The sequence below is a fragment of the Balaenoptera physalus genome, assembly GCF_965194825.1.
Source record: "Balaenoptera physalus genome assembly, chromosome: 6".
Classification (NCBI taxonomy): Eukaryota; Metazoa; Chordata; class Mammalia; order Artiodactyla; family Balaenopteridae; genus Balaenoptera; species Balaenoptera physalus.
This window is the reverse complement of record NC_138885.1, coordinates 135545271-135570326: the sequence shown is the minus strand read 5'-3', so window position 1 is coordinate 135570326 and position 25056 is coordinate 135545271. Positions and strand designations below refer to the sequence as shown.

The following is a 25056-nucleotide window of genomic DNA, read 5'->3' as shown; positions in this document are numbered from 1 at the left end:
GAGGCCGTTGCCACCTTAGGTCTTAAGGGGCAGATGACGGCGTGGCTTCTGGAACGTGGAGTGTGGAGCTGTGAGGGGCCGTGTCACCAGCGCTGCGGGATACAGCACAGCCAGGGCCACTGCAGGCAGGGAGGGGAGAAGGACCATGCTCTCCAGGCCTGGCTGGCGCCCCTCGTTGGCTGAGCCCACTGGGAAGCCAGGAGCAGGGGTAGAGTTGATGCAGGCCGTAGAGGTCAGTGTCCGGGACCCAGAGCAGGGTGGGGAGGGGGAGGGGGGGGGGGGGAGTCCGAGGGGCACAGAGGCCCCACGTAGGATGACCGCACATGTCCCTGGGCTTCCAAGTTCCCAGCAGCCCTTTCTGCCCCAGGCTCCTTGGGGTCCCTAAGAAGCAGCAGCTGGTGAGGTGAGAGGCTGCTGACCCCCTCCCAGGCCTCCTGACCCTCTGGCCCCAGGATCCCCCGCGGCAGGCAACATGGGAGGAGCCTCCAGGGGGGACAAAGCCTTCCCGTCCCTCTGCCTCTCACGCCCTGGCCTGATTTCGTCCCCAGCTGTAGGCCACGTGCCCACAGTGGTGTCTGCAGAGAGCTGGCACTCGGCAAATATCTGTGGATTGAAAGCATAAGTGGGTCCTGGGCCCCTCCCTGCTGCTCATTCTCAAAGAAAGGCCACCCCTGCAGGAGTGGGGCAGGCAACCCCGGGCTCCCTGGGGGCCGGGGTACAGCGTCTAGGGTGGTCCCCAGGGCCCTGTGAGTGGGGCACTGCCCTGGGCCTCTGTGCCCGGGGCCCAGCTGACAGTCACCTGCTCCCGCTGCACGTAAAGTGACAACCACGTGACGCTGATCGTGGCTCCCAGATACTGAGCCCTTAGGCCATGCGCAGCCCTGCGCTAAGTGTCACTCATACGGCCTCACTCCGTCCCTACGGCACTCCTGTGGGGTAAACAGTGCTGAAAACATTCCTATTTTATGGATCAGGAGACTGAGATTCAGGGTGGTTGAACGTCAGTTGAGCGACTTTCCAAAGGTCCTGGACGGTGCGGGTTTGGCCGGGGTTCCTTCTCAGGTCTGTGCCTTTTTGCCAGGAGGCTTCCCCCAGAAGGCCACCTGGGCCACTGGCGCCCCTGTGCTGGTCCCCGGGGAAACTGACAGCGGAGGCCAAACTCCGCTGACCCCCAGTCTGGTGACTGTTGGCCAGCCCTTGGGCGGGGGTCAGGCACTAGCACACACCCCTTCCACGTCTCCATCACCTTTCCCTTCCAGACCCTCCTCTGACCCCTCACCATAGACCTGGCCCAGGCCCCCGGCACCCCGGCCTGGGGTGTACCCCCTAGAGATCCCCAGTGCTGTTCTTACCTCCAGCCAAATGCCCCACCTCTCTGCGGAGGGAGCTTCTAGCATGCACACCCCTCCCCGCTTGGCTTCCGTGGTCTCCTCAGGCCCTTTGTCCCCAGCTGCATGACCTGACACCCTCGGGCTCCGGGAGCTGAGCCCACACCTCCTTCTCGCCCCCTGCCCACCTGCGAGGTCTCCCCTGGCATCTCTCCCATGGCTCCCTTGGCCTTGGAGTGTAACAGGCTGCCCGCCCTCCAGGAGCTCAGGACTGAGGGCAGTGGCCACAGGTCTGACCTGGAGGTCTGTACCTTCTGGAAGCTCCCCCGGGAGCCAAGGAAAGAACCCCTCCCGGCCAGCTGGGCCTGGACTCCCTGGTCCACTGCTGGTTCCCGCTGCCCTCTGATGCCCTCTACTGTCCAGAGCGGGTAACTACAGCCGACCCTGCCGGCCCAGGGGACACAAGATCCCCAGGCCTTAGTCCCAGCCCCACAGCAGACCTCTGTCTGCTAAGCATGTCCATCTGCCCTGACCTGGAGCCCACGGCGAGACCCCGCAGCCCTCCCTACCCCCACCGCAAGCAGCTTGGGGGGGGCTGTAAGGCGGCCCCATCTGATCTCCATTAGCGTCTGAGGGACCTATAATCACAGACTCCTGAGCAGACCTAGTGGCGTGCTTCAGTGCTTTAACGCTCGCATTCTTCTGCTAAATGGCTTGCCACGTCTTGAGGTGTCTGGTTTCAACTTGATGGTCTTTGGCATCTTAGAACGTCTATGCCTGATTTCACAGGCCGAATGACGTTAGCCGTCTGGATGGTAAAGTCTGCAATGGTCCTGCCAAAACGTCTGTTGTGTAAAATCCGGAATGGATGTCCGCAGGCCGGGAAGCCCTCCTGCCGCGGGAGCTTCCCAAGTCTGGTGGCCGTAGCCCACCGGGTACGTCTGTGTGTCCCTGCGCACGAGGAGTTCGGAGCCAGATAGGGCAGCCGGCAGCTCTGTCCCCAGCAGGTGCACCCCACCCCCACCCACTCTCAGACAAGGGTGCTTGGAAGCTGAGCAGGAGCTGGTTGGTTGAGAGGAGCTCAGCCTCTCCTCATGGTTCTTTTCCTTGCATCTTGTGAGTGTTGATCAAAGCTAAGGGTTCCCTGCTTCTGGCCCTTCTAAAGGTTTCCATCACTGTCTCAGCTGTATTGAGTTAAAGAGGCATCCCTAGTATGAACAGTTTCTTCCTCCTTCCCTCCCCCCACCCCCACCGCCCTTCCTTTCTTCCTTCTTTCCTTTCTATTTACTACTTGTATTAGTCTGCTTGGGCTGCTGTAACAAAACACCACAGACTGGGTGGCTTAAACAATACAAATGAATTTTCTCCCAGTTTTGGAGGCTAGAAGTCCAGGATCAAGCTTCCCACCAATTTGGTTTCTAGGGAGAACTTTCTTCCTGGCTTGCAGATGGCTGCCTTCCCACTATGCTATGTCCTTATGTGGTCTTTCCTCTGTGTGGTTGTGTAGAGAGAGAGAGAGAGAGAGAGAGAGAGAAATCTGTGCTCGCTCTTCCTGTTCTTATAAAGACACCAATCCTGTCGGATCTGGACCCCACCCTTACGACTTCATTAAACTTTCTATACCTCCTTATAAGCCCTGTCTCCAAATACAGTCACATGGGGCTTAGGGCTCAACAGATGAATTTTGAAGGGATGCAAACATTCAGTCTACAACACTATTCATTTTTATGAGAATAAAACACGGCATTCAAATAATTGCCCCCCTCTGGAAGCCTCTAGATAAAAATGCCAAAGCTGCAGTTACTGTTGGCTGAGACGGACAGCTTCGTCATGTGAGAGTCTGAATGTTAGGGAGTGGTTGGTCTACAAGAATGGAGACCCACAGTGAAGACAGTGTGGTGCCAATGCAAATACAGGCCAAGGGCAACCAGCTCAAAGCAACCCTGGGCCCCGCTCTCAGTTTGTGTCCCCCAGAAGCAGACTCTGAGCACATCTGATGCAAATAATTTATTTTTGGAGGTCATTCCAGGGAAGAGGGGAATTAAGGCAGGGAATTGAGGTCAAAGAGTGTATTATCAAGTCAGTTACACCACGGGCAACTGGAGCTGTGCCTGCTGGGAGACGGGGTGTGAGGGGAGCATATGCCTCAGAATTATCACATCCTGGGTTGAGGATTCTGAGATTTCATCCACCAACTCCCATCACTGATGGAGACTCTTACCCTCAGGAAAGATGCTTTAGGCACAGAGCTTTGCGGTTACCAGTAAATCTCTTCCGGTCACAGCACCGGGTACAGATATGTGTGGCGCTGAAAACACCCCTCTGCTATAATTTCTCCATGTGCCCTGTGACCCCAGAGTTTGTCCAGCCCCGCAGTGGGGCCTCCACTGAAACTTCCTGCCCTGTGCCCAGATCTCCGGTGCCCTGTGGCTACAGCCCTACCTTCAACCCCACCCACCTGTGCAGGGTGGGAACCCTGCTGAGCCTTTTCCATCCCTTCCCCCTGCCCCAGGTTAAGCCCCACCCCTTTTTCCTCTAGTGGTGGCCGGGCTCAGGGCTACGTATGCTACTTTCCCGACCCTCACTGTGTCCTAACTCTGGCAGGATCTTCAAAGGATGTGAGGAAAGTTAAATATAAATTTAGTTCAAATTACTTTGTTTTCTTAAAAAAAGAATGAATTATGATGTTAGTGTCACTATAGAGCTATAGCAATTAAGACTGTATGGTATTGGCAAAGGGATAGACATAGATCAATGGCTCAAAATGGAGAACCGGAAATAGATCCACACAAGTATGTTCAACTGATATATTTTTCCCCTTTTTTTTTCTTTTTTTAAAAAATTTTATTGGACTATAGTTGATTTACAATGTTGTGTTAGTTTCAGGTGTACAGCATAGTGATTTATTTATACATATACATGTATCTATTCTTTTTCATATTTTTTTCCCATACAGGTTATTACAGAATATTGAGTAGAGTTCCCTGTGCTATACAGTAGGTCCTTGTTGGTTATCTGTTTTATATATAGTGGCGTGTGTATGTTAAGCCCAAGCTCCTAATTTATCCCTCCCTGCCACATTTCCCCTTTGTCACCATAAGTTTGTTTTTGAAATCTGTGAGTCAGTTTATGTTTTGTAAATAAGTTCATTTATACCACTGTTTAAAAAATTAGATTCCACATATGAGTGATACCAAGATAGGATATTTGTCTTTCTCTGTCTGACTTACTTCACTCAGTATGACCATCTCCAGGCCCATCCACGTTGCTGCACATGGCATTATTTCCTTCTTTTTTATGGCTGAGTTATACTCCTTTGTATACAGGTACCACATCTTCGTTGTCCATTCCTCTGTCGATGGACATTTGGGTTGCTTCTGTGTCTTCAACTGGTATTTGACAAAGATGCAAGAGCACCCATCCAGGAGGGACAGCCTTTTCAACAAAGGGTGTGAGAGCAAGTGGACGTCCAAGGGCAAAGAAATGAGCCTCAGCCCAACTCTCACGCATTTTACAAAAATCAGCTCCACGTGGGTCACAGACTTAAATGTAAAGTATAAAACCAATAAACTTTTAGGGGGAAAAAAAAGAAAATAATTTAGATCAAGGGCTAGGTGAAGAGTTAGTTGTTTGACTTCACACCAAAAACACTGTCCATAACAGGAAAAAAAATATGGAGAAACTGGAGTGTGTCGAAACTAAAAACTCCTGCTCTGTGAAAAATTCTGTTAAGAGGATGAAAAGAAACGTTATACACTGGGAGAACATATTTGCAAACCATACGTTCAACAAAGGATTAGTACCTAGGGTATATAAAGAACTCTTAAAACTCAACACGAAAAAATCCCCCAAACAATCCAATTAGAAAATGGGCAAAAGAAATGAACAGACATTTCACCAGAGAGGATTCACAGATGGCAAATAAGCGCATGAAAAGATATTCACCCTCAACTGTCATTAGGCAAATGCAAACAAAAACCACAATGAGATGCGACTACCCATCTATAAGAGTGGCTAGAGCAAAAAATAGTGATAACACCAAATGCTGGAGAGAATGAAGAGAAACTGGATCATTTATACTTGCTGGTAGAAATGTAAGATGGTACAGCCCCTCTAGAAAAGAGTATGGCACTTTCCTACAAAACTGAACATGCCCTTGCCCTATGGTCCTGCAATTGCACGATTGGGCATTGATTCCAGAAATTTGAGAACGTATGCTCACACAAAAACCTGTATACAAATGTTCTTAGAAGCTTTACCTGTATTAGCCCTAAACTGGGAACAACTCAGTGTCCTGCAATGTGTGAAAGGTTAAACAACTTTAAACTGTGGTGCTTCTATAGCTTGAAATACTTCTCAGCAATAAACGGAACAGACTATTGGTACATGCCACCACTTGGATTGTGATTTATGGGAATTATGGTGCATGAAAAAAGTCAATCTCCAAGGGTCACAAATTGCTTGGTAACATTTAAGTAGCCTTCTTGACATGACAAATTTATAGAGGAGGAGAAAAGTTGAGTCAATGCCAGGGGCTAGAGAGGGGGGAGAGAGGGAGGTGGCCATGGGAGTGGAAGGCATCCGTGTGATGGAGCTGGTCTGTATCTTCACTGTGGTGCTGGCTACGAGGATCTGCAAGTGTGATGAGATTGCACAGAACTAAACACATGCACCCACGCACGCACACACACCAGTGCACATAAAACCGATAAAATCTGAATAAGGTCAATGAATTGTATGAAGGTCAACTTCTTGGTTGTGATAACTGTGCTACCGTTATGCGAAATGTTGTCATGGATGGAAACTAGGTAAAGGGCATTTTGGGTCTCTCTGTGTGACTTCTTACAACTACATGTGAATCTACAGTGATCTCAAAGTAAAAAGTTAGAAAGTGTGAATGAGTTAAAAGAGATACAAAAACTTGTACACAATGTCCAGAGCATAATTGCCCACAACGGGAAAGAATGCAAATATCTGTTAACAGGTGAACGGGTAAGCCAAGTGGGGTCGTTTGTGCAGTGGAATGCTAACGACTCCTCAATAAAAAGCGACAAACTGATGATAACACAGCAGCTTGAGTGGCTGTCATAGACACGCTGAGTGCGAGAAGCCAGACACAAGAGGATGTGGAATATGGGCCCATTTACACGAAGCTCTGCAGGAGACGAATCTAATTTCGTTCAGGTAAGAAGTTGTCTGGAGCTGAGGGTGGGGGCTGACTAAGAAGGGGAACAAGGGGTCCTTTTGGGGTGATGGAAATGTTCTCTGCCCTCATTAAGGTATTGGCTACGTGGTTGCATGCATTTGTTGAAACTCATCAAAATATGTACTTAACGTACCTAGGTGTGCACATTCATCAGAAATCATCCCTTCATCTGTCGATGGATATTTAGGTGGCTTCCGCGTCCTGGGTACTGTAAATAGTGCTGCTATGAACATTGGGGTGCATGTGTCTTTTCGGATTATAGTTTTCTCCAGATGTATGCCCAGGAGTGGGATTGATGGATCAGACGGTAGCTCTATTTTCAGTTTTTTAAGGAACCTCCACACTGTTCTCCACAGTGGGCACCAGTTAACATTCCCACCAACAGTGTAGGAGGGTTCCCTTTTCTCCACACCCTCTCCAGCATTCACCTATAAAGGAAAAGAATGGAAAAATTGTATATATATATATGTATGTATAACTGAATCACTATGCTGTACACCTGAAACTAACATGACATTGTAAATCAACTAAACTTCAATAAAAAATAAATACAGAGTCACAGAACTTCAGTTTTTGTTCCCCTTTGATGTAAAATATATAATTGAAAACGAGGATTTTCTTCTATTTCTGGGTAACTTCACTAGAAATTTTTCTCTCACACTATCTAATTACATATTAATAGAAAGAAAAAAATCATTGAACTATCCATTTGAAATGAGTGCATTTGGGTGTAAATTATATCTGATTGAAAAGGCTAGGCTTCCCTAAATCTGAGCAGGAGCTTTTTAGCTCAGCAGTAGAGCTGGTTACAAACGTCAGTTTTAGAGCATAGTTTCCCATGTTCCAATTGACAGCTGGATGAGATTTCTCTCTTAAAATATTTCTCTGCATTCTGTAGATAATTTAACTCATTCCAGCTGGGCCCTAACCCTCCCATTCCCTGTGGCTCATGTGATTAATCGTCTGTTTAAAAGTGTCTGTGGAGAAGAGATTTTTGGCTCTGGGGCTACACCACATCAGTTTCTTGGGGTGGGGCCCCCATTCTTTCTCATATGGGGTTCCCTCAGGGTGAAATCAAGATGTAATTGAGACAAGTTTTTACAAAAGAGTAGCTTGCTGTTGCCAATATGGAGGTGAGCCACTAAGATTTCCCTTTAAGAAAGAACTTGCTGGAAAGCTGGAGAGAGTTTGCTGGCAGCCTGGGTTTTCAGCACCTTGAGGATGCATTCTGGTGCGTGAGCCGAGGCTGCTCCTTGTGGGCAGCTCTGCGCAAGCTCCGGGCACAGTGAGGGGTCAGAGCCTGGCCATTTCTACCCAGCGCAGGACGCTCGCAGGGCTGGCTGGTGCGTCCCAGCAGAGCACCGCAGTACGAGCGCTCCCAGCCCTGTCCCCCTTCTCCCTCCCCGCTGGTGTCCCAGGACCACCTGCATCACCTGCTCCCGCGCCTCTTCCTTTCCCAGGCATCGTCCACCACAGGTGTCTTGCACTCTACCTCTGCCACGGCCAGTGCCTCCCGAAGACTGGAAGTCACATACTTGCCAACCTCTTGTTTCAGCCAGAATCCAACCAAGACCACAGAATCCACGCCGGTTATTTCAGAGAGAGGACACAGTGCAGGGAAGTGTTTCCACAGGTGGCAGAAAGAGGTAAGGAGCAGAATACAGAATAATAAGACAATCAAGACATTAGCAAGAGGAGGAAGTCACCCACCCCTCTCGGGCCAGAGGGATAATGGGAGGAGGAGGAGGAAGTGTTGCTGGAGCCCAGGATCCGGGGCCACCCGGTGGACACTGGCTTCATTTCAGGCATGGCATGTAGGAGCTGGGATCCCAGAGGGATGGGCTGGAGGATCCTTTGTAGTCAGGTTGGGGGGCACCTAGAATGGAAAGGGAAAGAGAGACAGAGAGAAAGTAAGAGAAAGAGAGAAGTAGAAATACCCTGACTCGCCCCCTACCTGTCCTCTTCCACCAGTGTCTGCCCCTGTCTAAACCCACTCAAAAGCTGGAAGACAATAGGGAATATTGTCGGGATATGAATCTGAAAGAAAACAGGCAAATGACCAGGACATCTTTCAAAACCTCATCCATGCTAATTTACTGGAAGCTGCATCATGAATTTACGTAGGTGGGTAGGTGGAGGGCTGGATGTATGGATTGCTGTGTGATAAAGCAAATACCGTGATATACTGACAGCAGAGTCTGAGTGGAGGAGATCTGGATATTCACTGTAAGGGGCTTTCAGGTTTGCTGTATGTTTGAATAGTTTTGTAATAAAATATTATATAAGAAATGCCCTCTCTAAGTGAAATTTCCACCTTTCAGTGGGGAGAGGCAGGTTCGTTTCTGGTATAACCACGTCTCCCTGGAGGACAGTTACACAGCCCTTTCTTTCGCTTTGCTGAGAAAACAGTGAGGGACAGTGTAACCCCCCCGGTCGGCAGCATTCGGGTTTCTCTTCCATCTCAGTGGGGCTGAAAGTGCGGGCCCATGAGCATGCTTCAGTCTATGATACGTTCTGTGTGGCTCACCCATTGTTTTACAACTTTTGAGTTTGCTACTCACATTGAAAAATCTGAAAAATTATCATAAAAATCTAGAAGGTCCAACTTTTCTTTGCAAACAGAAGATCTGACCACACTGGGCCTGCGTTTCTCCATAGCAACTGTTGAATGGAGTCGAGCCAGTTGGATGGTGCCCCCTCCAGTTTGCCCCTGTCTGCACCGCTCCCTGTTGTCTCGCACCTGGCCCACTTTACTCACTTAGATTTCCTGTCTTGTCCCCAAAAACAGTTGCATTTAGGACCCTGGGTTCATTAAGACATGTCTATTTATAATGTGCATGCCACGACCATCCCTCTAAGGCCACATTCCTTCGGCTGCATGAATCCACAAAGCCCCTTTGTGACTTGCCGTATCCACGTGCCACCTCTGTTTGCTCACGACTTTGAAATGGATTCTTTTAAAGTCAAGTCCTAGTTTTCACATTTGCTAAGTAGTAATCCTGTAAAACCAAGAGTTTGGTGTACTCTGTAGTTTTATTTCTAACACAAGATAAAGCATGCTTGTGCCTGAAACCTTGGAGGTCATCTCTCACGCTCCAGTGGCACACGCTCCTTCCTCCAAGAATGCTCATTTGTTGATGCTAAGGCAGATTGCCCGAAAGACCCACCCCACCTCATTAACTTGGTCGTCTCTCTTCCCAGCAGCGCCTTTCACGCTGGGTTACACGTTAACCATCCTAGGCCGTCCTGCGAGCCCGGGCTGCCTTTCATGTGCATCTGAAACTCCAAGTGCATAGAATAGTCTCTCAAGTCCTCCTCTCTCCGAGAGCTGCCTGGCTCTTGCCCTTCCTGAGTCCTGCTTCTTCGGTGCGTCTTGGGATTTCAGGACATTCCCCGTTGGCTTAAGTTCACTCAAGTTCATCCGGAAGATCCGTAACCAGTTCGAACTGTAAGTTCTTCATCAGGGATGGGGTGTGGTGAGAGATGGGATCACGCCAGAGGGAGAGATGGGTTTGCAATGCCACACTGAGGCTCTGTCCTGTCCTGTGACTTGAATGATTTCCCCTCTCCATTAACCCGGTAACTTGTAGAAATTGTTCTGTTATCCCAACATAGTTGGAAATAGGCATAACAACATTGTTGACTGAAAAAAACGCACAACCTGAAAAAGTTTAGAATTACGTTCTATTCGGCAGACTTGCTGAGGACTTCAGCCCAGGAGGCAGCTTCTCCGATGCCCTGAGGGATGGCTCTGAAGAGGCAAGGGAGGAACCAGGATACATAGGAGTTTTTGCAACCAAGACCAGGTAGCCGGAACATCAGAAGATTACCGTTAAAGAAAAACCAAGTGTCTCAAGTTCATGGATTTAGCGCTTTTCTAGATATGGGAAGATGCAGGAGTCTGGGCTCATCGAAATCATTCCTTTGATTTGCACCTCAACTCTCTAGGGCCAGTATCCTGCTTGTTCCATCCTGAATCCACTCAGGGTGCACAGTTGGTGGGGGGCTCCAGTGGCCGCTGGCTTCATGGCTGCAGCATCCTTTGTTTACTGATACGGCAGTCGGCATTTTTTGTCCACAGCATGCACAGCGAGAGCACCGCCCACATTTACTGAGTGCTTACCACGAGCCGGCACACGCACCGTCTAACTCAACAGTCACACGAGTGCTGCAAGGGAGCTACCATGACTTTGGCCACTTTACAGGTGAGGAAAGTGACATTCAGAGAGGTTAAGTGTGTGACTAAGGCCCCACAGCTGGTAAGCGATGGAGTCAGCCCTCGAATCCAGGTTCGTTCAACGCCAGGTCCACACTCTGGATGACTTGCTGTTCACGGGCATTTGATGCTGATTCATTTCCTGTTCTTCTGGTGAGTTAACCCCCGTCCCTTCCACCTTCACTTTATAGGTCAAGTGGTTTTGTTGCTCTTGGATTTCTCTCCGGTTTCCCCACCTTTGTGCTCACACGGTGCCCTGAATTGGGTGCAGTGTTGTGAAAAGGCCACACAAATCAGCTCGCCCCATGAGGCCAATTTTCCTCCCGCAGTGGTGCTGTGTGTTCTCCTCCTGAACTAGGTGGGAACCAGCAGCGTCATCCAGAAAGCTTCCGCCCCGGAGAGGAATGAATTCCCCTCTATCCCAGCCAGCACCACAGAATGCTCTGGAAAGAAGACCAGAGGTTGGTGTCCTAATATTACTCAGCCCTTGTTGTCTGTGGCTGAGTAATGCCCACCCAGTCTTAGAGCCAGTGGCAGGGGTGGTCTGTGCCTGGCGTGGCCTCCACACCCAGCCAGGAGCAAGCAAGAGGCTGGGGGTGAGGAGGGGCCCACGCTACCCTCCAGCAGAGGCCGTCGCTGTACTAGGGAGTGGGGGTCTCGGCATAGGCCCACCAACGCGGGGAGCCATCCTTTAAAGGGGATGGACGATGGGGCAGAGATGGAATAGTCATCCGCTCCTGCACATTTCTACACCTCCCTTGTGGTCAAGTTGGGAGTCATAGGATTAGTTCTGGCCAATGGAAAGTGCCGTGTCACTTCTGAGCAGAGGCATTTAAAAGTCACTGTACTTCCTTCAGGGCTCTCTCTTTTCTCCTGCCATGATGCCTTTGGAGACCACACATTGCAAATGATGTTAGTGACAAGATGGGGATGAGCCACCCACCTGCTGAGGGCTGTGGCTTGAGTGAGTGTGGTACTCAGTCTTCAGAGACGGCCCCGATGAACCACACTGCCTAGTCTTCACACCTGTTTTAGTCTTTTCGAGCTGCTATAATAAAATACCATAGATTGGGTGGCTGATAAACCACAGATATTTCTTACAGTTCTGGAGGCTGGGAAATCCAAGATCAAGGTGCTGACAGATTTGGTATCTGGTGAGAGCTTCCTGGTTCATAGATGGCTGTCTTTTTACTGTGTCCTTACATGTGGAGGGGGCAAGGGAGCTCTCTGGGTCTCTTTTATAAGGTCACTAATCCCATTCTTGAGGGCTCTGCCCTCATGACCCAATCACCTCTCAAATATCAAATCTCACGTCTCCTAATATCATCACCCTGGGGATTTTCAGTGCACAGCACATCCTTGTGTAAAGCTCTCCCATGCTGAAATCTGGGCTGGCCCTCTGACTCTCTTGAGCCAATGGAACGTTGCAGAAGTGGTCCTGGGTCAGTTATGGATCCAAGTTCTAGGAAGGCCTGGCAGTGGATGCTTTCCCACTTGGGGAGCCCTAAGATGTCACATAAGAAGTCCGGGTACCCTGCTGAACTTACCAAGTACAGAGGGAGATGCCTTGGGGCTATTCAGAGGGAGAAAGATGCTCAGCTCTCTCAGTGTCCCAGCCGAGTCCGGTGTTCTGGCCATCCCTCCTGAGGGGCCAAGCCTGTGAGTGAGCCATGCTGGACGTTCCTGCCCAGTCAGGTACCCAAGACGACCGCATCCCCAGGCAACACCGTGTGGAGCAGGAGAACCACCCAGCTGAACCTGTGCACCTGCAGAATCAGGAGTGAAAAGAGAGTGGTTGTTTTGAGCCACTGATTCTCGGCATGGTTTGCACACAGCAATAGATACCTAACGAGCTGAGAGAGGAGACGCAATGGCGCTGTGACTTGGGGGTTTGTCTGTTGCAGCAGCTGGTGTTTATTTCCCTGATGTAACAGATGATAGCCCAGTAGACCAGCCAGGAGATAGCAGGGCCTGCACGCTGGCGAAGGTGCCAAGACTGGGAGGCTATGCAGAAACAGTCCTCATGTCCTGATTGACTAGATGAGGAGAAAAAGGGAAGTGCAGAGGCTCTGAGAGTCCAAGCCTGCGACTGCACGGGTGGGAAGGTCCTCAGAGGGGGCTGGAGACCTGGGAGGAGGAGAGACCTGCTTGGGGAAGGAAGCAAGAAAAAGAAGGCATTCTGGTTTTGGATTTAGGGTGCTGATGGGATCTCAGTAGGAAAATAACCACCAGGCATAGTGAACTTGATTTGCTGCTCAGGTGAGACATTAAGCCTGGAAATGAGTGGGGGAAAGAGAGCTGACTCCATGGGAGAATGATGCCCATGGAGAGGGTAGAGAGAAAGGGAGGATGGGGCTGAGGGAGAGCCATGGAAAATACCTCCATGGACATGGCATCCGAGGGACCAGCAGTCAGGGAAAAAGGCTAAGGAAGAGCTGGTGCAAAGAGGTGATTCCTCAGAGCCTGGGGTAGGAGAGTGTCAGTGACTGGGTGGGGTCAATGGCATCAAAGCCTGTGGCAGTGCTAAGGGGCAGGGGGGCTTGAGAAGAGGGCCCTGGACTCAAGCCAGAGGCAGCGGTGAATGAAAGGAAGGCAGAATATATTTGATCTTCATACATGTATTCATCCATCTGTTCATCCCTCTATCTGTCCATATATTTATTTATCCATCCATCCACCCATCCATCCATCCATATATCCATCCATTTATCTATTCACCTACCTACCCATCCACCCACCCACCCATTCATCCACCTACTCATCCATCCACCCATCCACCCATCCACCCACCCATCCACCCATCCACCCATCCATCCATCCACCCATCCATCCACCCACCCACCCACCCATCCACCCAACCATCCATCCATCCATCCACCCACCCATCCATCCATCCACCCATCCATCCATCCATCCATCCATCCATATATCCATCCATTTATCTATTCACCTACCTACCCATCCACCCACCCACCCGTTCATCCACCTACTCATCCATCCACCCATCCATATTCATCCATCCATCCATTCGTTCCTCTATCCAATCCTCGTTAGAGCTTACCATGGGCCATGCAGGGGAATTATATTAGAGTAAAACAGATGTGGTCCTGCCCTTTGTTGGGAACACTCAGTGAACCCCCTTAAACGCTGAGATGCTCAGATTTGACGATCAAGCTCTCTTCTGCGCACAAAAGGTCACACAAAAGGCTGTAAAGATAACAGCCATCATTTGTCAAGCTCTTGTTTGGGGCCAAGCCCAGTAACTTGTGATTTATGTGCTTTCTGCCACTTAATCCTCCCAAGAATGCCTACATAAAGTGGGAACTGTTCGGAGATGACTTGACCGAGGCTGAAAGGGGTTACAGATCTTGCCAAAGCTTGAAGGGGGTGCTGGGATTCAGGCACAAGGCTGATGGCCACCTACCAAGTCTCCCTGCCCCCACCCATGCCCCTGGGAGCTCTGTCACCCATTACCCAGCCCTCCCCACCTCTGCCCCCGCCAGGAGAGAGGGCCTCCCTTGATCTGCTCTGGACATCAGGATTTATCTTCTCACAGAAGCAATGCCAGAGTTGATGTTGAGGGGAACCGGAAAAGTGAAAATGGTAACGTACTTTTCATACATTATTGGAGGAAGAGACAGCTATGGGTTAACCTGATGACCCATGAACACAGTTTCTATGGGAAAATACATCTCAAGCTCCAAAGGACTGACTTGGAAACACAGCCCTGGAACTTAGCTTGTATATAAATCAGGGACTGTCTGTAACTATAAAATTTGTTTAATTTAAATGTGGACCTGACTGGACTTTGCTTTTCTCACTCTGGTTCCTTCTCTGACTTTTTTCTTGTCCTTACGCTGTGCAAAGACCCTGGGCTTCCTGTTCAAGCTAATTGGCAGGAATCATACTGTCCCTTAGGAGACAGAGCATGCATTTTGGTAACTACCCCCTAGAGATGTATTTCATCGCTGTGGAAAATGTAATTCTATTTTCCTAGGTGACAGCCCTGTCTGTGCAGGGGCTCCGAGTGGGCTCAAGGCCTGGCCAGATGCTGCCAATGTGCTCCGTGCAACGTGGGGAGCTGAGCCCTCAGGTGCTTCCCGGGCCACGTGACTCTTGGCGAGAGCCGGGTCTAGGCGGCTGTGCGGCTGTGTGATCTGCCCACGCCGGGCTGTCCGTACAGGACACCCGGTTCTGCTCCGTGGACGCCTAAGGTGGTGTGGAGGCAGAGGAGGGCTTGCTGGAACTGCGATTTGGCCCTTCCAGCCAAGTGTGAGTCAGGCCTGTTTTTAGCGGTGCCCCTCATCCAGCTGGGCCAGGTTTGATGCTAGGGGCTTTCTGCGTTCGGCAGAAAATACCTCCATGGACGGCATCCGAGGGACCAGCAGTCAGGGAAAAAGGCTAAGGAAGAGCTGGTGCAAAGAGGTGATTCCTCAGATTCCTCTATTTCCTTGGTCCAACGGCTAGATGATCTGGGGACTCGGCATTTTCCAGCTGATATTTCTGCACACGTGACTCTTAGCAAGACTGGCGGTGGAGGGAAGGAACACTAGCCGTTGCAGGAGCTGGTGACATTATGACAGTGATGTTTGTTGAATGACTCTGTGGGTTCTGCCAGCCCGTGGGCAGGAGCAGGCATGGCAGATGGCGAGGCACTTGCTGTAGCCCCCACCTGTTCTACCAGTGCCAGACATGACTAGGTGGTCAGGATACTCTCTCCCCCTGCGCTCGGACACATCAGAAAGGGGGCTGTGATCAATTAGCAGTGGCTGCCGCTGAGGGTGTGGAAGTGTGGGGACCACGTCCAGCTCTGTGCCTTCTGGGGTGGAGGGTATTTGTTGAAAGTTTAGCTACTGTATGGAATCACTTACATCTGCTCTATTGACGATAGTTTTTTTTAGTGTGTTCAGAGCACTTTAATTTGGGATTCTGCAGAAGCAGACCCCCAGACCAGAGTTTGAGTGCAGGTTGTTTATTTGGGAGGTGGCCCGGAGGAATGGGAGGCCAGGGGGCCAGTGAGGCCGCGGGTGTGGACGCATAGCTTCCCACTGTGGGCCACGGGGGCCTCTCGGAACTGGGTAGACTGTTTCCAGAGTCGTCCCCCTCAAGGGGCGAGCAGTGGAGTATTTATTCTGCATCCCCGGCCTGTCATTGGAGGAGGGCTGCTCATGGGTCCCTAGTGCCTCAGCACTTTTGTCCTGCCCTTGAGTGTGAGACGTTCAGGTCTTGTTTCCACAGAGAGCCCTCAGGCCAAGAGCCTCCGGGCTGTGGTGGGAAGAAAGGGGGGGCTGTGCCCGGGGTGTGGGCGGGCACCGTGTCTGCCCCAGAAGAGCAGCTTTGACAGTGTCGTGACCAGAGAGAGCACTGCCCTGGATCCGGATGGTCTGGGGTCAGGCCCCGGCCGCTCCGGGTAGCACTGGGTAGCACCCAGGCTCTCTGGCAGGTATCATTCCTGCCCTGTCACCCGGAGGGGTTTGCTATGGGGGTCAAATGAGGAATGCCTGTGAAGATGCTTTGTTGAAAGTCTGCATCAGGGTCATTCCTGGCTGCCTGCCTCCCTCCCCTGGGGCCCTCTCCTCCCTCGCGCTCTGGGGAATGGCTAATTATCACCCCCCTCATCCCAGCCAGCCAAGCTGGGCCAGTGGAGGGTCCCCTCCTCTTGGCCACAGTGCACGACCCAAGGAGAGCCAATTCGAGCCTTGCTTGGGATTGAGATGTGGGCCCTGGGAGACAGGAGACCTCTGCTCCTTATCGCAGGGCGCTGTAGCCTGGGGCTGCTGACCGTCACCGTCCCAAGCAGAGCTGAATGGCAGAGCGAGAGAGAGGGACAGACAGACAGACAGACAGATGGGGAGAGAGGCCTGATGACCTTGTTTGAGTCGGGATCCAGTTGTCACCAAAACTCATGCCTTTCTTGAACCTTCCTGTTAGGTGAGTCTTTTTGTTCATTGGAACGGGGGCTTCTGTGATTGGCAGCGGGAACCCTTCTAACTCAGGATAGAGACACAGGTGCTGGGTTATGTTTGCTGCAACTGGAGGATCTCAGAGCAGCCACTGCCGGACCCTCGTCAGGCGTCAGGATGGGGCGGGCCCCAGGTCAGGCGGATTCAGATTCACCAGGTACAGTGGGGGAGCCTTTGCAGCTGTCTGCGGGTCCCCCCCCCTCCCACCCCAGTGCCCCTCGGGGCCAGTGTCTGCGAGCCCCGCCCTCGGGCTCCCCCGCCCCCGCCCCCCTGCCCCGTGGCTCCTGCCCCACAGTCTCAGGGCCGCTGGTCTCTGTGATTCATGCTCAGCCCTCGAGGAATGAGGAATGAATTCCTGCTGCTGACCTCACAGGCAGCCTCACCCAGGGGGCACGTTCACAGCTTCTTGGTAAAGTCTGGAATTCTCACACTTTTCCCCAAGTAGCCCCGTTGGGGAGGAAGGACATCAGGGGTCTGGGCCGGGCGGGCTGGGTGCGACCTCTGATGCCTTGTCATCACTCAACCTTAGAGCGCATGTAACGTTTGCTATTACATAATCCATCGCCATAAAATCACTCTCGCAGTGACTTTAGTCTGCACTCCCTACCCCCGTCTTTGAGTTCAGCGACTCTCCGGGGCGATGGGGGAGGGTTGGCCCATGATGCCTCACCTCACCTTGTCCCCCTGGGGGACGAGGACCCGAGTGCCACAAGCAGGGCCCGTGTCAAAGGGGGAAGTTGGGGTGGAGGCTGGACTCCTCGAATCCCACAGACGAGGCTGCCTCCGCCACTCCCGGGCCCTGAACCTTCCCTTCCTCCTCCCGAAGCCTGATGGTCCTCCTTCCTTCTCTCAGAGACCACACTCTCCCTGGGGCAGCCTCGGGCCCAGCCCCTCCCCAGGGCCTCCTGGTCTTCCAGCAACACGACTGTCCTCCTTCCCCAGGTCCCCGCAGCCCTGGGGTTCTGGCCGCTCCAGACTCTTACCCAGTCCCCCCACCCCTGGCACTCTGTGAGAGGCCTGGCCACCTTTAGGGGAGGGAGGGTGCACGATGTTGCCTCATCTCTGTCCCTGCAGCACAGGACAGCCTGCCTGGCACATAGTAGGCGCTCACTAAGCCGGGGCTGAGCCAAGTGCCCGCAGGGCTGCCTCCCTATGTCTCATGTGGGGCTGGTTGTCCTTTCTGACCATAAGGTGAGGCGTTTGAAAAGGCTCAGCAGTGCCGCAAGGGGCCGGAGGGGAGTGGGTCTTCCTGGGTGACACCAGTGGGGCCCCGGGGCTGCTCAGGGGAAGATGGAACCTGCCCGCTGGCTGATGAACGGGGAGGGGTTGGGGGTGGCGCAGAGATGCTTCCCAGCATTGTTCATTTGCCGGAAGGGGTGGGGAGGAAACGGGCTCAGCTGCGGCGGCAGGGGGCCCCTGTTAACAGGGTGGGAGAGGCTGCCGCTTCAGGGCCAGATGCTGGGAGGGGCTCTTTGGGGGCCTAATGGTGTGGGGTCCGGAGGGGGGTCAGGAAGGAGCCCCCTGGCTGGTTGACCTTGGACATCACAGCGGGGAGCCCACTCCTGATCTCCCAGTACGTGGATGTCAAGGACGTTCCCTCCCCCTCCTCCCCACACGCCTCTGCCATCAGACTAGCAGTGGGCCCTGCGTGGTGAAGGGGTGGTGACGCCAGGGCACGCTTGTCTGGGCAGAGTTTTGGCCGAGCCCCCCTGGGGTTATCAAGGGGTTATCAAGGGGTTGTGTGCGTCCCTACAGTGGCCACAGGGCTGGACGGCGGGAGAAGAAATAGCTTTCAGGCTAAGGGCTACCCTGGGCCTATGGGGACCTGGCCTTTCCCGTCCAATCACACTGACCAAGGTGCGCCCATCCCACTGGCCAGCACGGAGCTGAGCTTCCATGTTACACATTTAATACTTTGAGCAGCTCCGTCAGCTAATTACAAACATGAACACAAATACCCCAGCTGAGTTTTGACAAAGGTGCAAAAGCAGTTTAGCAGGGGAAGGACTCTCTTTCCAGCAGGTGGCCTGGAGCAGCTGGATATCATAGACGGAAAATGAACCTGGACCCGTCCTCACACCTTCTACAAAATTCAGCTCAAAGGGGGTTACGATCTGAAATGTAAAACATGAAACCACGACACTCTTAGAAAAACCAGAGGAGGAAATCTTGGGGACCTCGGATGCCGAGTGACAAGTTGGATGACAAGTTGTTAGATTTGGCATTAGAAAGTATGATCCATAACAAAAAAATTGATAAATTGGACCTCATCAAAATTAAAACTTCTGCTTTGTGCACGACCCTGGCAAGATGAAAAGACAAGTTACAGAGAGGGAGAAAACATATGCAGAGGTCCGACCTGACAAAGGACTAGTGTTAGGACACGGGAAGAACTCTCAACGGAGAACATCAGCAGAGGGAAGACCCCGGAGACGGGTCGCCTGGGCCCTGCTCTGTCCAGTAGAACTTCCTTTTGTCCAGTATGGGAGCCACGGCCACATGGGCCTCCCTGCCCGCTGGGATGGGTCTGAGGGTGGACACCTGGCCCAGCGTCTTGGCTTGAGACCCGACCCAGCCACCAGTGCTTGCCAGCCACGTCCAGTGGCCCTCAAACTGATCTGAGAGAGGTGCTCTGTCCCACTTCCCAGTGACACTAGGACAGTGCGAGCTGGACCCTGGGGGACCCTGGCTGCGGCGGGGGCAGCGGGTCCAGGAGGGAGCCTGAGCCTGACACTCGGGGAGGGATGGGGGCTCAGCCTCACCCGCTTCAGGGCAGCCATGTGAGCGTGTGGGAGCAGAGGCTGCCTGGCTGGGTGGCGACCTGCTCCTCTGGTTGGTCCTGCTGCTGCCATTGCTGTGCAGTTGGAGTGGACGAAGGCCTAGCTTAGGAAAGGGGGGGGGGCGTTGCTGGGCGTCGGGGAGGCTCTTAGTGCCCCTTGGCTGCAGCTCACCTCTCTCTGACGTTGTCCTCATCACCCCCCCTCAGAGATGAGGAACGGGGCTTGCTGGCCAGTCAGCCCCTGACCGTCCTGATGCCGGACCCTGCACCTCCTCGGGCCTGTTCAGTGGTCAAGCTTATGCTTTTCCCAACACTGCGAGGCCAGCTTTAAGGAATGTTTTTCGCAGAAAAGTATCGTCTATTCATGTGGTATGAAAATGGCCTGAGTTTGTTTCACTCTGGGATTTAAAAAGTTACGACTTTATGGTACCCTGGAGCCCAGGACTCAGATGGCCACCGTCCCTCCTGGTGGGCCTGGTCTGGGCAGGTCCTGTCCCCTGACTCTGGCCTGGCCCTGGCTGGCTCCCCACCAGGCAGCCAGCGTGATCCCCCCAGAGCGGAGCTGGACCCCATGTCTTCTCTGCCAGGAGTCTTGAGGCCTCTCCCCTCACTCAGAGTCATGGCTGGGCCTCCACGCGCCTCTGGGGCTGTGTTCCTTCCCGCCCCCACCTTCTGGAACTTTCCACGTCATTACTCCAGCCAGGCCCCAGCCCCCTCACAGGCCTCCCGTCAGTTGGGCTCCCCCCTGGATGGAGCCTGCATGAGGGCTGGGGTCCGGGCCTGTCCCCATCCCCCAGGGTGTTACACAGCAGCACGTGACACGGAGAAGGTCCTCGATACAGGGACACGTGTGTGAGGAACAGAGGGCCAAACCGAGGGCCGAGCACGTGACACCACATGCCGCGTTTGTCACAAGGAGAGTCAACTTGATGGCATCAGAAGAGGCGGGCGGGTGTGCCCCGGGCGGGAGCTCGGAGGACTGTCTGCTGCGTTAACAAGTGATTTTCCAGGCTGGCCGTGTGTGTTTGGTGTCATTTATGGAGGAAGCAGCAGCGGCCAAGGAACTGATGGAAGTTCAGCCTCACCAATAAACTGGAAGCCACGGCGCCGCTCCTCCTTCCGAGCCAACTTCCAGGACCATGAGCGTCCCCAGCCGGGTCCCTGCGGGACGTTTCAGCGCGGCCGGGGCCAAACAGGAAACACTCGGGTTTCCTGGAAAAGCTTTGTAAAACTTTGACAAAAGTGCTAATCTGGAGGATCTTGACGTGGGTGTTGGGAAACTGGGGTGAGATGTGGAGGATTCCGCGGGGGCCGCCAGCACACACGCTGTTTCTCCAGGATCACGTATGTCACGTATGACATGTTCCTGAGCTGAGATCTAAGGCAGAGAGAGAGAGAGAGGGGCAAAGGGGGGGAGGGGGTGTGGGGAGAGGAGGAGAGACAGAGGGTTCGAGAGCCTCTGCTGAGGCAGGTCAAGGCCTCGACACCACCCTGCTCTCCAGCCCAGAAGAGCCCAGAACTCCGAGGGTCCCCTGGATTACACTGGCTCTCACCGTGTCATGGGAGGGGGTTGAGTAAGTACAACTTTCCACTCGAAAATGGGCCTCAGACATATCATGCTATTCCAATTTTTTTTTTTTTAAAGTACAAAGATAATTCTCCCCATCTTGGCATTCTGAAGGGGAGTTGTATTTTCCTTCTCTTCTGGGTGTTCTTTTCCAGCCTGGTAAATGTCTGCTTAGATTAGGGATAAGAAGGACCACATGAGCGAGGAAACTTCCAGACTTGGGTGTGGGGCCTGGCGGCCTCTTCCCGCCGCCCCCCCCCCCCACCCTCGCCTCATCTGGGCTGGGCCTGACCCAGACTCGTGGCCTCCCTGTTGCTGTCTTGGCCTGGGTCGGCCCCAGGGATGCTGTTAAACAGTCCCCATCCGTCCAAGCCACTCGGCTGTGCCCGCCCTTTGGCTTACGACGGGGTATAATCAATACAACCCTGCGTCACGGTCTCCACTTGTAACTCCAATGTCCTGGGGAAACTGGGTGTCGCTGGTAGCCTGTGCCTTGAGCATGATGCACCTCGCCCCGAACCCCAGTTTTCTCAAGCAGCCCCTCCCAAGGGCAGGCCTAAAATAAAATACTGTAATGAAATGGCCCCCCCCGCCAGCCCAGAGAACCCCCTGCCCACACCCTGTCTTGGGAGGGTGGTGAGGGTCCTGAGTTCCTTGTCTAGCCCCTCCCTGGGGAGAGGACACTCTGAAGGTCACAGCCGTGTGGTCCCTGCCCCCTGAGGTACTGGGACAAGTGCCCGGCCAGGAGCAGCTGGGAACCCTCCCTCCTGCCTGGTCATCCAGGGGGCCGGGGTCTCTGCACTCAGTTTGTCACCTGCTTGGGCAGATGGCAAGGAGACGGTGAAGCTCACGCATGCAGGGAGAGCTGGACACTGGTGACCCCGAGCTGGGGGAGAGTCACCTCCTGAGAAGCTGGGGTGCAGGGGAGGACCGCTGCCGGGCTCCCGGCTGGGACGCCATCGTGGCGGGTGGGTAGGCGGCAGGGATCTTCCCCGTTTGGTTGTCCCGTGTGTCCTCAGGGATGAGAACAGTTCAAACCTCGTCGGATCGACTCGTAAACAATGTCCCAGCACCTCCCATTCCAAAGCAAGTCTAGACTAAAAGAAAGGAGTGTGGATTAAAGAAAAATCCCTTGGGAGCTGGAGGTCAGCCTCCCTCCAGCCACTGATTCCAGGCGTCCCGCTTGACCTTCGGGCCTCAGTTTCCCTGTTGGGAAACGGTGGGAACAACAGCCGGCGGCATCACTGTTGCTGGAGGGCGTCGGGGGAGGGATTCCGGGGGTCGGGGTGGGGAAGCAGCTACGGGCCAAGTAAACACAGTTATCTGTTGTTCACCAGGGAAGCGGTAGCGGGGCTGGGTCTCACATCACTGGCCAATCAGTCACCCAGGGCTGCTGACGTTTCTTGGTGGAAAAGGTGGTGAACACGCGGAGCGGAGGGAGCTGGGACACAGTCTCCCAGGAAACCTCCGGGAGGTGTCGGCAGAGCCCACCTGAAGCCAGAGTGGGCGGTGGTGAGGGGGGGTGCCTGGAGGGGGCAGGTCGTCAGGGAGTCAGGCCCCGTCTGCTCTGGCTCCCATTTTGGAATTGACACGCGTACGAGAGGAATAGGGAGGAACAAATCGGACTCCACATGGGATCTGTTTCTTTTACTTTAACCTTTGTATTCTGTTGCTTTTCCTTCCAGTTAAGAATGTTGCCTAGAGCCTGAAATATACAGGACAGCCCATTCTCAAGGCTCTGACCTTTAAGGATGTAACACTTTTCCATTCATATAAAAATAAAAAGTTGCGGATCGGAGAATAACATGTGTCTTGTTGGAGGTTTACAGGGACATCATGACCTGGCCTACCGCGACCCTCCCTCACATTGCCTTTAAAAATGCTTTGCTGAAACCTTCGGGGAGTTGGGGGTTTTTTGGGCATGAGCCACCTGTCTCCTTGCATCTCGCTGCATTAACCCTTTCTCTGCTCCAGACTCCAGCATTTCAGTGCTATTTGGCCTCAATGTGTGTCGGGCACATGAACTGGCGTTTGGTGACACACATAAAATCATTTACTTCCAAAGCATAATCTTCCCTCGGCTCAGTAATCTGGATTTTCCCACGTCGTTTGCATTTCGAGGACTCCGTGTCACTTCGGGAATAATTAATATACTGAAGTGTCATTAAAGCCTGTGAACTTTGATAGAATTAGTAACACACACATTCGCATTTTTTTTTCCTTATTTGAAAAAATAAAGCCTCTTGGCAAAACCCATAATACAAGGACTTCCCTGGTGGTCCAGTTGTTAAGACTCCGTGTTCCCAGTGCCGGGGGAACACAGGTTCGATCCTTGGTCGGGGAACTAAGGTCCTGAATGCTGCATGGCAACGGCCAAAAAAAAGGGAAAAAACCCCAACAAAACCATGATGTAACACTGTTGGGAAATTAAGCACTTTCAGAGGCTGTTTCTGATTATAATGATTTCAGGTTTTTCTAGTTATTCTGCTCCAAACGTTTATCTTTATACTTTGCTCTGGTGTGAAGAGGCTGTTTATAAAACGATATAAGATAAAACGGTTTTATGTGGAGATTGAACAGTCTTTCATAACTGAGGCAATTAATATGCAATGATATTAAGCTTTCAGCTATATGAATTCTACATCATTAGCTAAAAATTAGCCTGCATGGCTTGCCATAAAATTTCTTTTTCCTCCTTCCTGAGGAAGGAATGTTTTTATTTGGAAAGCCTAACAGAGGGATGAAAACAAAACCACATGTAGTTTTGCGTATCACAAACGCTCTGCTGAAAGGAATAAAGTTGAGGGAGTCCCCAGCACTATGGGTTACGAAGCCTACAAGCATCACGAGTGCAGAGAGGATTTTATTTTTTGAACAAACATATGATTTTTTGTGATATCAATCAAAAAAAATCTGAATATTTATTATTCTAATTTGATGAGTTAATCTTCCACAGTTTCAAAATCCCAGTTTCAGTACAATAATTTGTCAAGCCCAGGTCTCCCTCCATGCATTTTTTCCTTCCACAGAGATTTGAGTGCCTACTAAGTGTCTGGCCATGTGTTGGAGGCCAGAGGTTGATAAAACAGATGAAGTCCCTGCCCTGGGTGGGGGGGCTGATATTCTGGTGGAGGAGAAAGAAGAACAAAGAAACAAATGCATTGCAACTGAGTTCAAACTGTTTTGCTCACCACATCTGCTCACCACAGGACAGGCCAATAATTTGGGAGACCAGTTGCTGGGGCAAGGAGTAGTGACTTTATCGGGAAAGCCAGCAGACCGAGAAGACAGCAGACTCGTCTCAAAGAACCATCTTATCCCAGTCAGAATTCAGGCTTCTTTTATACTAAAAAGGGAAGGGGTGTGGTTGGTCCTTGCAAACTTCTTGGTGCCGGAATCCTTTGTTCTTGCAGCTGCTCCCCTAGGTCAGGTCATGGTGCTCCTGTAAACCTCCAGCAAAACCAACGTTATATTCTGTTCTGCACCTTTTTATCTCCATAGGAGTGGAAAAGTGTTACACTCTTAAAGATCAGAGCCTTGAGAATGGGCTCTCCTGCATATTTCAGGCTCTAGGCAACATACTTTTACAAAAGGTGCAGAGCCAGCCTGACTCAGCGCAGGCAACAGAGCCCAAAGTTAAAAGTAAAAGAAATAGATCCAACATGGAGTCAGATTTGTTGTTCCCTCTTACAACATCAGGAGGATACCTTCTGATAGTGATAAGTGCTCTGAGGTGAGAAGGTGACGTGCTGGCAATTGGGATGGGAGGGCGGGTCCCTCCTACGGGGCAGGGGGGTCTCACTCCCCAAGGTCACACCATGTGCTGCTCACAGGCAGTGGCTGAGCACGTGGGGTCCTGACCCAGGCCTGTTCCTGCAGCTGTGGGACCCTCTCCACTGGAGACTTTGGCTCTCAGACTTCCCGGCGGTCTGCTTGAAACTTTCTTGGAACTGAGCTGGAGTTGGAGGCTCCTCCATCCTCTTCTCTTCTCACAGGT

At 52.3% G+C, this 25056-nt stretch overlaps 1 protein-coding gene across 42 annotated transcripts in view; it reads left to right on the top strand.

The window, feature by feature from the left end:
- Window positions 1–21069, top strand: part of LOC309662647 (uncharacterized protein) — a 32925-nt gene extending 11856 nt beyond the window's left edge. For 4 of the 42 annotated variants that reach the window (XR_014264830.1, XR_014264847.1, XR_014264849.1 and 1 more), the window contains 7 exons: window positions 8090–8180; window positions 8506–8658; window positions 9157–9236; window positions 9736–9982; window positions 10230–14353; window positions 14748–15022; window positions 16508–21069. Coding sequence is in view for 1 of the 42 variants with exons in the window: in XM_082465614.1 (XP_082321740.1) it covers window positions 2118–2263; window positions 8090–8180; window positions 9193–9224; window positions 9736–9765 (299 nt within the window). In the remaining 41 variants the exon portion in view is untranslated. Of the gene's footprint in view, window positions 1–2117; window positions 2264–7994; window positions 8181–8505; window positions 8659–9156; window positions 9237–9735; window positions 9983–10229; window positions 14354–14747; window positions 15023–16507 lie in introns of all 42 variants that reach the window. The other 38 variants (XR_014264846.1, XR_014264848.1, XR_014264852.1 and 35 more) reach the window with 35 other exon arrangements.
- The last annotated feature ends 3987 nt before the right edge of the window (window positions 21070–25056 follow it).